Source organism: Pteropus medius, unplaced genomic scaffold (genome assembly GCF_902729225.1).
Source record: "Pteropus medius unplaced genomic scaffold, Ma_sr-lr_union100, whole genome shotgun sequence".
NCBI lineage: Eukaryota > Metazoa > Chordata > Mammalia > Chiroptera > Pteropodidae > Pteropus > Pteropus medius.
The window spans coordinates 14,195,647-14,209,692 of NW_024349799.1; the positions used below are offsets into that span (position 1 = coordinate 14,195,647).

The 14,046-nt window shown below is 32.0% G+C and overlaps 1 protein-coding gene across 1 annotated transcript in view; it reads left to right on the forward strand.

The window, feature by feature from the left end:
• Window positions 1-14,046, forward strand: part of CPD (carboxypeptidase D) — a 56,203-nt gene that overhangs the window by 1,383 nt on the left and 40,774 nt on the right. Inside the window, exon 2 of the mRNA XM_039886212.1 lies at window positions 4,464-4,711. Coding sequence (XP_039742146.1) covers window positions 4,464-4,711 — 248 coding nt within the window. The remainder of the gene's footprint in view (window positions 1-4,463; window positions 4,712-14,046) is intronic.

The window sequence follows — 14,046 nt, forward strand, 5'->3', positions numbered from 1 at the left end:
CCAGGGTCTTCCTCTAGGTTATTTGACAGAAACTGGTTCTCTTCCAGTTTTTACCACCTCTGACTCAGCTAAGAAGCTTATTACGGATGTGGCTGGAGAACTTGCACAGATCTGGAACCTTCATCTCTGAGCTGCTTCATTTCAGACCGAAGGGTTTCTGATGTCACTTTATTAGTGGGCCAAACTGAATAGCTAGCTAATCGTCACACTTAATACACACCTTAAGTGTTACTAAGCACTATGTGGGATTTAAAAAATTAAAAGCATGAGTACCTCAAGAAATTGGTATATAACAAGGAAATATTATAAATATATATGGGGTGTATTTATGTACCCAGTTAAACTTTACAGGAATTGTTCATACTGGCAAAATGTGTGTGGGCTGCAATAATATGGATCATCTCTGTGAAAGAGTTGAACTTGAACTGAATCTTGAGCGATGGGTAGGATTTTCATCAAAAAGGAGGAATAAAGGAATAAGGGACGAGGACGCTTAATCCAGATGGAATAATGTCTGAAGTGGGCAAGTACCTCTTCCCTTTTACAAGGATCAGCTTTGCCAGCATATCCCCAGTTTCGTCTTCATAAGGCTGGTTAATCTTTTCATCTCAATTTGAAGATTTCTGATTGACAGATAAGATAAAAGTAATAATGAACAAAGAAGTTTCTCTGTGGGACTTGGAATCATCTCTTCTACAAGATTTCAGTATAGATAGCACCTAGAAAATTTGTGGGAATTGTGACAATTCTAGATTCCTTTTATCTTCCACCTTTCACTTTACTCCTTTTGAGATCCTTTGTAGATATTTAATTTCACATACGATTTCTGAGAAGATTTTCTTTTAAAGATAACCTTGTCATGATCTTTGAACATTTGCATAAGAAATACTACTTTACATCTTGTTGTCTGAAGCTATGATGACCAGAGTTTTTCTGAAATAATATATCAAACGCACTGTTTGCATTTCTTAAATATCATGTTCAAAATGCCCTGTCACGACCCTTGCAGGAATGTAAATTCTGCGACTAGATTTTTCTCTTCAGTATTAGTTCTGCTGTGACCAAAAATGAAAATGAGCTTTGTCTTGGATCCAAGTCAGCTTGAAGCTATACCGAAAGCTTTAAACTTTAAATCTGGGACCCCAAATTCAATCTTTGGCTAACTCTTTCATATCGCCAGTATTTAATGATTATACATTATGGTATGGGCCAGTTAGTTCAATGATAGGAGCTTATGAAGATTTTAAAAGCTCATCTGTGTCAGTCGGTATTACATAGAAAGTCATTTTGTTCTGCGACTATGGACTGCCATAATCATACCCAACCATTCTTCAAACATGTAACTAATTAGAAGAGTAAGCAGGTGACTGTATAGGGTGGAAAGTGCATCCATCCATCCTCAGTCTTCAAGAATTAACTCAAAATATATATTCTTTAATGATTAGTAACAAAAGACACTGATCTGTGAATAAAATTAAAAACACAAGCACACATAAGGTTTGAGACTGATGCCTAAATATAGAGTCAGCTATGGATAGAGAATTTAAAAACTGCAAACATTAACCTGTATGGGGAAATGACCTTTTTCGTTGTAGTTTGTGAAACAAATTATTTGAATAATATTTTGATATCCTTTTCACCCCGTTATATTAGAAATAGATTTTTGTTATTTTGAATATGTAAAAATTTAAGACTCATTTCCTCCTGCTTAATGAAGTTTATTTTCTTTGATTCCCATATTTTTGTTACACTCGATTTCTTTAATTAAAAATGTCTGCTTAGATTTTAATAGATTAGCATATAAAATTTTTCAGTATGTTTGTGGAAAGCATTATCATATTGTTGGGGGTGAGTGCAGATTACTTTGAGGTGCTTGTATATATATCTACAGTTTCCTGAGTCTTTAGAATTTAGTTTACCAGACATCAAGTTCTCTTAATTTTTAAGGGTTATTTATTGGGTTATCTGGAGAGCATAATAGAGTTAACTTAGAGTTTGACTTTTTAATATCTATAGATTCTTGTTTATAACATTTGTAATATATTTAGCAGCTACTTTAAATCTTATGCAAGGAATGGTTGCATAAGTTGCTAAAGTCAAGTATGAGAAACACTTAAGAGAATTGATTTGAATGGAAACCATAAAATACTTTAAAAATAAAATTGGATTGATATACAAAGTTGGTTTGACAAAGACTGTAATAGGTATCACTTTCTCTTAAAATCCTCATTATAAGAGTGGCATTGGTACTTTTAAAACTGTGTAAGTAGAGTAAGGAAAATCTGATAATTCAATTTTATCACTCAAATAGATTGCAAATATTTCATTGTTCTAAAAGTACCGTATTTGGTTAGGCTGTTTTAATGATATTTCTGAGAAGTGTTGCAAGAAATGTTTAACAAAGTAAAAGACAGCATTTAGTAGAGAATCGGGGAATTTAAAGTTTTAATTGAAAAGATATAATTAAAGTAGTATGCTTCACCTATTTAGAATATTTGGTTATCCATTTTATTTCACTAGAATATGAATGCCTCGAGGGCATTTTTGTCTTTAGTTCTTCACTGAGGTATTCCTTAGTATGTAGAATGTTTGGCACATAGTTGACATTCAAGAAAATTTGTTGCTGAATGGATTGCCTAAACTGGGGCAGCCTTGTAACTTTCCCAAAGTCAGTGAGTAGAAAAAGGTATTTAAATTATTTTAGGTATACAAACCAGAAAATAAATTGTTAATACCTTAAGCTATGAGGGAGAGATGGGTAAGGTGAAGTTAGAATGTTAAAGTATGTACTTAGTTTTTGTTTCTGTATCATTGTGTCACCCAAGCCCTGGTAGTCTGTAAGGCAGTGATTCCATAAAGCAGGATGCTAGATCTCTCCAAAGAATGAACATTTAATGAGCAGGTGCTGTAAAGCAGTCGTTATGCTAGAGATGTGTATTATCTTATGTAATTCTCATAACAACCCTAGAAAGCAGGTAGCATTAATCCCCATTTTGCAGATGAGAGAGGAAATTGAGGTTCAATGAATTTAGAGGCAGTAACTTTTCCTGATCATATTATTAGTGAGAGACAGGCCTGGGGGACCAAACGTTCTTACTCATATTTGGCTGGCTCCAAAACCTGTGTTATTGCCACTATATAAATTGCATTGTCCTCTGGTGTCTGGAAGAGTACTAATTATATTAATATTAGTTTTTATCTATATCTTTTCATAGTCTATTCTAATATTTAATCACTGTCTTTAATAGCTAAGTTCTATCTATTGATGAACAGATTCTGTGTAATTTTCATTGTTTGATCTCTGGGATGGTGCTGATCATACTTAACATATCATAGGTTTAATTTTCTTTCAAGCATATAGAAATAAATGTTATATATCAACTCTCTTTAGAATTTCTGTAGGTCAGTTCATTTCAACTACAAAAAGGCAGAAGTAAGAAAATCCAGTTTAAAGTGCAAAGAGAAAAGTGTTTAATCTCTACCCATAGTAATGGTTTAAACTGTTTCATGAGGAAGAGATGTATAAATAGGAATTAAGCATGTTTTGCCTTTACTTTTCACCATAAAAGGCATATTTCTGTATCTATAAATTTGATCAGATTGTAAATAGGTTTACTTAAAAGTAAAAACATAAAAAAATAAAAATGTTTCTTTTATAGGAGCAGCCTCGTCTCCATGTCATTTTATTTTATAATGGCCCAATCAGAAACCTTGGGTCTAGAAAGAGAGATGCTTTTACAGTGGCACAAGGGGGCTAGTCTTTTATGTGCTGTATTGTTTTTCTCTGAAAGCAGCTCAGTGTATCAGGTTCTCCCTTACCCAACCCTGAATCTTCTCAATTGTGGCTTCTCTGTTGAAAATGTGAATTTAGCAGATTGTGAACCCGAGGTGAGAGAAAATACATCTTGTTTTACATTAGACTCTCTATCTTAAAAATTCTCTTTGGATGGCAATATTAAAAGCATGAAAGTTATTAATCTAACTAATGTATGCAACAAATATTTATACAAGCCACACTTTCTACAAAATTAACACATTATGAAATACAAGTATTAGGTTGAATTATAGGAAATTGGCATTTTTGTAGGTCAAAAAATGATTGAATGTTGGCAGGTTTATATTCAAACTAATACATGAATTTGCAATTCCCCAAATAAGACATTTCCTGAAACATTAATTTATATTCTGTTATCCAGCTACTTTTTCAATGATGGGAAAGTTCTTTCAAGTTATTTGAGGTTAATTTGAACTGTTTGAAATTTGTTAAATTGATAAAGCTTACTTTCTATTTTCTTTTTGTTGTTGTTGTTGGTCTACTTATAACAATTGATAGGGTTATCTTCTAGGTCTCAAGAAAGATACTGAGTTTATTTATGAAATATGTAGAATCTTTAAATACATGATGTTTCCTGTGCCCCCACCCCTTTTTTTTAGTGATATGTGATTTCGTTGTGTTTTCAAAGGTTCGTGCTTTCTGGAAATCTGCATGGTGGCTCAGTGGTAGCAAGCTATCCTTTTGATGATTCTCCAGAACATAAGGCCACTGGAATCTATAGCAAAACCTCAGATGATGAAGTATTTAAATACTTGGCAAAAGCCTATGCTTCAAACCACCCCATCATGAAAACTGGGGCACCTCATTGTCCTGGAGATGAAGATGAGACTTTCAAAGATGGGATCACAAATGGTGCACATTGGTATGATGTAGAAGGTGTGTAAAACACTGAATTTGCTATATTTTTCCCATCGTTCATTTAGCTTTCTGAAGTATACTGTGGTAAAGGAAACTTTGAGGAATTCCTTTTCTTTTAAATCTTTTTTTTATTTTGAAATTTAAAAAGCCACAGTACATCTATAATGTAAATGAATTAAATTTAGCAACTGTTATCTTTCCCCACATGTTACAGCACATTCTCTCCATCCTTCACCCACTCCCCACATTCTCTTTTGCCAAGCTATCTAAAAGTAGATTGCTGATTTCATGACACTGCACCTTTAAGTATCTCAGCATGTATTTCCTAAATACAGGGACATTCTCTTGTATAATCCTGTACCATTACTATAACTGAGAAATCAACAATAATTCAATACTATCATCCCACATAGTGTCTGTAACTCAAATTTCCCCTATTACCACAAAAATATCCTTTATAGTTCCTTTTTCTCCAGCTCAGATCCAGTCAGGGTTCAAGAATTGCATTTAGCTTTGTATCTTTTTAGTATCTCTGATCTAGAACAGTCATATTAACACTCTCTTTTCTTAATGATGATAAATCCTGTGAAGAGTCTAGACCAGTTATCCTACAGAACATCTCATATTCTAGATTTGTCACTTTCTTCATGATAAGATTCAGATCAAATTTTCCTACAAGACTATCATGTAGATCACATCACGTCAGGAGGCACATCAAATCAGGCTGCCAGTGGCCAAGTAGGACAGCTTGGTTAATGTGGTAACCACCCATTCTCTCCATTTTGTATTTTAATCCGGTGTGATCATGGAATGCTGTTTTTTGGGGTTTTTTTTAATTGTGGTAGTGTATATATATTTACATATACATATATGTATGTCAGTCATAAAATTTGCCATTTTTAAATGTAGAATTAAGTGGCATTGATTATTTCACAATGTCGTACAACTGTGTTACCACTGTCCGTTTACAAAACTTTTTATCACCCCAAACAAACTGTAACCATTAACGATTAAGTATGTATTCCCTTCTCCCTAGCCACTGGTAACTTCTTTTTTTTTTTTTTTAACTTATTTTTCAATTGTAGTTGACATACAATATTATATTAGTTTCAGGTGTATGACATAGTGATTAGACATTTATATACTGGTAAGTTCTATTTTCTGTCTCTGTGAATTTGCATATTCTAGATATTTCATATAACCGTAATTAGATAATCTGTGTCTGGCTTATTTCACTTAGCATATGTTTTCATTAGATCTTAGCCAAAAGGCAGAGAAGCAATAGCATAATGTTTTCAAGGTTCATCCTTTTTGTAGCATGTATCAGAACTTCATTCTCTTTATGGCTGAGAAATAATTCATTGTATGTATATGTGTACTACATTTTGTTTATCCACTCATCTGTTGATAAACATAGGGTTGTTTCCACCTTTTGGCTACTGTGAATAAGCTTCTGTGAATGTTGGTATACAAATATCTGTTTGAGTCCTTGTTTTTAAATCTTTTGAGTATATACTCAGGAGGTAAATTGCTGGCCCATATGATAATTCTATATTTAGCTTTAGAGGAATCACCAAACTGTTTACCACATTGGCTGTACCATTTTACATTCCCAATTTCTCATGGAATGCTGTATTTAAAAGAATAGTTAAAGTAAGCTTGAATTGTTTACCTTTTCTTTTAAATGTTATAAAAACAGCTCTTGTTGTATTTAAACCTTTGGCATCCTTTGAATAATAACTTTTTTGTTTTTCTGCACAGGTTTAAACTGTTTAATTAAGAATAAGCAGAAGGTACAAGTCAACATAAAAATGTCATCAGTATGAACTTTTTCTCTTCTTAAACTCTTCCCATGATGAAATACCTTAGGTCTTCCTTTCCTTTCTATTGGCAGTCATATTATAAATTATAAATTATGACATTTCTCTTAAGGTGCCTTTATTTAAACTTTTGAATTACCTTTTGACTTTTTATGTTAAGCCATATGTACTCAACTTAGGCTCTAGATGTGAGGACGCAATACTTTCTAGAGTTTTCTGATTCCTCTATAGTTTCTACCAATGTTTCTTATATATAACAAGCATCCACAAAGAGTTTGGAAATATTTAGAAACAAACTTTCTGCCCATAACAATTACAGATGATTTAAAAACCATTTAAGTTTTTTATAAATAAGGGATATTCTTTAAAGTTTAATTCCATTTCAATCTTCAGGAAATATATTTAATAAAACTTGACTTCATGAACTGGTAGTTTTGTGATATAGTCAAGTTGCTCCATTATTTGAGATATTATTTAAAATAATGAGTTAAAAATAATTTATTTCTCCTTTTTGGAAAAAGTTGTAAAAAATTAGAAAGTAATTTCTAATTAACAATTAATTATGGAAGATTAATCTATGTTATACTATTTAAAAACTAAGTATTCTGTCTTCACAGTAAGATTATTTGGTTAAACCAGGTAACAGATTTTTCTGATTCTTCAACTATCTGAAGAAGCTAAATTTTGCTGCTGCCATTGTTATTTTTATGAACATCAACTTCTCTCATTTTAGCTGAATGGTCAGACATATATTATTTCTACAATAGCTAGCTTATATTTCTACCTCAGCCATATAGAGCAGTTTCAATATTTTCAACAGGGTAAATTCATTGTGTATCTTATGTGAAACTGCATAAGTAAGATGTTGTAAGATGTTGTGAAACCTTGTGACTAGGCATGTATTCAGACCCGGATGTCTTGGAGTAATTTTACTGACGTCTTACGTGATGTATTTAGAAATTCTAGTTCAAAGAAGTATGACTTTTAAAGCTGAAAGTGAATATATTGATCTAGTTTAACCCTTTTGCACTACAGGAAGTCAAGGCCTGAAAGAAGAAATATTATGTGAGTAACTTGTGCAATACTCACTTAGCAAATATTTACTGAGTACCTGCCACGTCCCATACATGGTATTAGGTGATAAGGATACAAGAGGAGCAAAACAAACAATTCCCGCTGTCATACCTCATTTTTCTAGAGTCTCTGTACTTATCTGAAGTGTAGATGATAAGTAAATTATCATTGGTCACACTTCTGAAAGATGTGTCTGGTTCTATGGGTCTTTGTGTTACTTTGTTTTAAAAATTATATATTAAAAAAGAGCAAACACAAAAACTTAAAGCCTTCTTATATATTTGCTTGTTTCACATTTTAATAGGATCAAGCCTAAACTTCTTAGCGTGACACTGAAAATCCCACAGTTTGACTCAAGCTGACATTTTCTAGTCTAATTCTCCCCTGCAACTGAACTTTTGTACTTCCTCTCAGATGTGAACCTTCACATGTTGGGCTGTTCTATGTCTGGAAAGCTTTTCTCCAGTTCAGCTGTAACCTTCTCTGAAGCCTCCTCTGTAGTAACTTTCACTCTCATGCCTTCCTAGAGCTTTTTGATTATACCATCAGTATAATGCTTATCTACTTATGTGGTTAATAGTTTTTTGTATCTCCTGCTGGAGTGTGAGTTCTTTGATAATAAGGACAGTGTTGTGTTTTTCATTTTGGTGTTATCTTTATACAAAATATATTGGCAGAGAAAGTCCTAGAGGGAGAGAGACTGGGGAGATTTTTAGTCATTTGGAGTGAAGCCTTTTTTGGAGATTAGGGCTTTATCTAGAGGGATACTATGGGAATGAAAAGGGAGTATGAGATGTGGTATATAAGAAATTTGCAAGAAAAATTCAGGTTGATCATCAGTTAGATGGTAGAAGAGTGTCAAGGAAAAGAAGGACCCAAAGCTATACTTTTGAGATTTTGAACTTGGATAAGTAAGAATGATAATGAATGGGAAAAATTCATTGGAGGAGCATGTGTGTGTGTTCTCTTTAAATGGGAGAGGAGTAAAAATTGAAGGTGGTACTTGATATACTAGTTACAAGTATTCAATGGGCAGTTGGCTTGAGAAGGAGGTCAAGATGATAAAGAAATTTAGGAGTTATGAGAGATGGGGAAAGCATATGGCAGTGTACTTGATTTTGAAAATTGAAGCGATATTGTTTTCTGGCATAATTTAATTACTTGGAGCCAGAAGGTCAATTAAAGTATATATACAGTCATGCATTGCCTAACGATGTTTAGGTCAATGATAGACTACATATATGACAGTGGTCCCATAAGATTATAATGGAGCTGAAATAGCGACATTGTAGTCATTGTAACATCATAGTGCATTATTACATGTTTGTGGGGATGCCATTGTAAACAAACTTACTACAGTGCCAGTCATATAAAAGTATAGCACGTACAATTATATAAAGTACATAATACTTGATAAAGATCATAAATGAGTATGTTACTGGTTTATGTATTTACTATAATATTTATAATTATTTTAGAATGTATTCTTACTACTTATTAAAAACATTTGTTGTAATGCAGTATGCTGGGAGCAGCCTCAAACATCTCGTGTTTACTGAGTCTTGATTGCGTAATTTCTCTTGTGTTTGATTTAATCTTGTGTTTTTTTGTGCAGTAACATGCTGTACAGGTTTCTAGCCTAAGAGCAATAACCTGTACCATACAGCATAGGTGTGTAGTACGTTATATCATCTAGGTTTGTATAAATACATTCTATGATGTTTGCACATTATGAAATTGCCTAACAACGCATTTCTCAGAATGTTGTCATTAAGCTGCACCTGACCGTATATCTTTCTGCCTACCTATCTATCTGTCTATTGAGACTGTATACACACACACATGAGTGCTTTTTCATCTCCAAAGTGAACGTACTTCTGGCATTTCATACTGGGATGTTTTCTTTAAAGAATGCTGACAGTTCCTGTGTTCTCAGCCTGCTGTTCATGTTTTAAGAATACTGTTGATCTTCTTATTCTTATTCAGATGTGCATTAGTAAAATGCATTTAGTTTTACCTAATCTTGTACATTCAGGAGCTGGTTGGAGCTCATTCTTGCTTTTTCTTTCTTTCCTTTAATCTGAGTACTGCCTCATTTAAGAGGAAAGTGGTAAGGTAAAACAATAGACAGAATACTTGCTTCTGCTTGAGTCATGAGTTTGCTTTAGTAAACTGAAATATTGCCTAATGTAAAATCTGACCTCTGGAAGCGGTGTATTATATATTTTATAATGTGATCATAGACTTGTATGATGGTTGAGAACCAAACACTAAACACTACTTTAGGATTTGGCCTCTAAATCTTCAGATCTGATGTCTAAAGGTAGATGTGCGTTCTTTTCTCCTTTTTTCTATTTAACTCAGGTGATAGAGAATTGGATAATGCTTTAGAAAAACAGGAAAATTCAGTTCAGAGAGCTATGAGAGAGAGTATTGACTAAGTTAGATAAAACTTATCTGAAAACAGATGCAGGACTGTGTAATTTAGTTTAACTTTGTAGTATTATAACACTAGCAAATATATATTCAGTGGGAGTGGTGAAGGAAATAGATTTTCATAAGATAAGTTGCTCAGAATACAAAGACCAGGTTCAGTTAAGAATTGGTCAAAATGAAGTTGAATTTAAAGACCAGGAATATGGGAATTTTTTTCAAGTGCAACCTTTGTTTTTTCCATTAATTTGATCCATATGTTCCACTTAAAAATTTTTATGAACATTATAATCATTAGCTTTTAAAAATATTTCAAGAAATGCAAAATCATCACTTAATAACTATAAATAAATTGTTCACAAAACTCAAAGTTGTGAGAACTCACTATCCTTTGAAGTAGTTTTATTAAAGAAATAACAGTAAGTTCCAAATTTAGAGTAGAAATTGCCTATCTGTATTCCTAAACTCTAAAATGCTTGTCCTAAAGAAAAAAATACATTGAAGTTTTTTTCTGTGATATATAGGATTCTTGTATAATACAGTTTGATACTTTATAGTTGGCTTACTGAAAAAAATTTAAAAAAATTGCTATGTTTGACTTACCACTGAAGCATTGATTTGCTAGAGACATAACAATAAATCATTAATGCCCCATTTTTGAATGGAGCGCTGAATTTATTTAAGCCCCCCTCAACCCCTATCCCTTTAAAGCTAGATATCTCTGTGGTGTAAACAGTAATAGGGACTGATTCCATGATAAAGAGAAATTGAGTATCTTAAAGCATATGAAGATTAATTGTGAGACAGATAGATTAAAGCAGTTTAATGGGTACGAATAGATTCTTTGATCAGAAAAGTTAGCCACTTACAACAATTAGTATTGATCACAGTTTGTTAATGATACTGGACAGATTCCTAATGGTTAAACTTTTAGTTTTGTTCTTTGACATTGATAAAAAGAATGAAAGCGTTGTAGGTTTCATAGTACATTACATTCAATTTTTTTCTGGATTGATATGTAGGTCTAAAGACAAATTTATACCTTGTCTCTTTCTTTGTCAATACCTCTTGTGAGCAGAGGAAATAGTATAAATCAATGGCTTTCAAACTGAGATATGTATGGGGAGGAGAAAGACTAGTTAATTTGGATAACTTTAAGGAAATAAATTTGCAGCTCTTTCATACCTTCTCTTTTCCTAAAATTGGTCTGCTTGAGAAGTATACTTGCTGCAGAGGTGCAATCTCATACTCTCTTCTCCCACTTGACTAAAGATAGACATGCTTTTTCTACCTATCTGAATCACACTGTGGTACATTTATTCAGTTTTAGAAACTTTCAGGGCACCAAAACAAAAGGAACAGTTTGTGATTAATAGTATCATAAAAGCATCACTCTAAACTTCTCACTAAAAGATATGTTTTCAGTAATTGTTACCTGTTATGTTTATTATTTATCAAAGTTTATAATAAGACTATGCCTTTCTGATAAATTGTATGTCAGTAGTTATTGTAATAATTCAATCTAGAAGACAAAAATTTAATACTTAGGGCATTAACGTCATTGGAAAATAAGAAAAATTTAAATATACATAGATTGAAGTATTACAGGATGATCAATGAAAGACTTTCAAGCATACAAGTATATCGCATTCAAATAACAATCTTTGGACAAAGTGAAATGGAAATGAAAATTCAAAGAGAAAAGGGGAAGATGTAAAATTTCTACTGTTAAAGAGTATTCATACAAGTTTTAAATAGATGAGTCCATAGATAATCAAATCTCTATAATATATTTACTTGGCTACATTTAAAAATGTAAAAGTTTTATTTAAAATATAAAATTTACATTATGCAGGAATATTAAAATAAATATATTAGTTTTGCAACTATTCAAACTTAAGATGAAAACTTTTAGATACCAACTTAAAATGTGTGAAGTGTTGCATAATTTTTCAAAATTATTTTAGTTGGAATAAAGTTTGAAGGTCGTTGGTTTAGATAGTCCCCTGAGAGACTAATGGATAATAGAGGCTTACTTATTTATGACTGTTAATAAGTAAGACAAATAACAGATTCTTTATACTTTTTGTATAGTGCTTTATTGCTTTGAGGTATGCCTATAATGAATATTTCACTTCCAAAATTCAAATTTTCTTTGATTGGATAAAGATATTATTCTGAAATATGTTATTTCATCCTTTAGTCTTTGTTGAGCCACATGACATATTAGCATACAAAATAAACAAAGGTATTAACTTAATCTGGCAATAGTTACAGCTGTCAACAACTGTTAGGCCTATCTACAGATCAGTGGTTGCGCTGTTACAGTGAGCTCTAGAGTTGTATAAGGAAAAATTCAAGACAATGAATCTAAACCAGCTATGTAGATAAGATTACTTATGATGCAGTCTTTGACATTTAGTATTGGGAAAATAAATTTTAAGTTTAATACAGATGGCAAATAATACACATTTGTGGCACCTCACAAAAAAATTCTTAAATTATAATTCATTTAATATCCCCATTTGTTTCCAGTTTTTTAGATAATTTTTTAAAGTAATTTTTAAACTAAAACTTGCTATTTGTGAATAAAGACTTTTTGATTTTCTAAAGTTAGGATAGCTTTATTGTTTTTTGTCTTGCAAAGTAAAAGTTAGTTTGCTACTCTTTTGAGAGTATTAATTGACTCCTATGAGTTTAGAAAGATAGATTAAAGTATATGTCACAACTTACTAATTGCCTTCTAGGAATAATTTGTTATTCCTAGAATAATTATAGGCTCAAAGGAAATGAGATTTCATCAAGAGAAAGCTGTTTTGTAGATAGCTTTCTGTAACGGATTTCTATGTAATTCCATCTTGTTAGAGAACATTTTGTCTGATTTCAGTTCTTTTAAATTTGTTTATTTTATGACCCAGGCAGGATATGGTCTATCTTGGTGAATATTCCATGTGTACTTGAAAAGAATGTGTATTCTGCTGTTGTTTGGTGGGATGTGCTTAAATATCATTTAGATCTAGTTAGTCAATGGTGCGTTTTAATTCTATCCTTTGCTGTTTCTCTACTTGTTCTATTGATTACTGAGAGAGGAATGTGCAGTCTGCAACTATAATTGTGGATTTGTCCATTTTTCCTTTTAAAACTATAAGTTTTTGTTTCATGCACTTTGAAGTTCTGTTGTTAGGGGCCACATTTAGGATTGTTATGTCATCTTGGTGAATTGAACCTTTTATGGTTATTCAGTTTCTCTCTTTATCCTTGCCACTTTTCCTTGCTCTGAGGTCTACTTTATCTGATATTAATATAGCCACTCTTTCTTCCTTTTGATTTGTGTTTGCAAGGTATATCTTTTTTTATTCTTTTACTTTTAACTTAACCTATACCATTATATTTAAAGTGAGTTTCCTAGAGACAGCATATATTTGGGTCTTGTTTTTTAATTCAGTTTGACAATTTCTGTCTTTTAGTTGATGTGTTTATACCATTTACATTAAATATAATTATTGGTATGTTTGGATTTAGGTCTACCTTTTTATTATTTTCCTGTTTTCTCTGTTTTTTATTCTATTGCTTCCTCTTTCCTGCCTTCTATTGGATTGTTTGAATGTTTAGTAGTGATTTTATCTATAGTGTTTTTACTATATCTCTTTGTAAAGTTTGTTTTGGTAGTTGTTCTAGGAATTACAATTTACCTACTTAACTTTTCACAATTCTGCCTAGAATTAATATTTTACCACTTCAACTTCAAGGCAAATGTACTTTGCCCCTCACTCTTTTGTTGTAGTTGTCATATGTATTATATATATTGAAAACCCCACCAGACAGTGTTATGATTTTTGCTATCATATATATTTTAAAGAATTTAAATAGTTTATTAAGGAAAAAATAGTTTATTATATTTACCCAGATATTTTACCATTTCTGTTTTTTCATTCCTGAAGTTCCAAGTTTTTCTCTGGTGTCATTTCTCTTCTTCCTAAAGAACTTTCTTTTCCATTTCTTTTAAAGCCAGTTTGCTTGTGACAG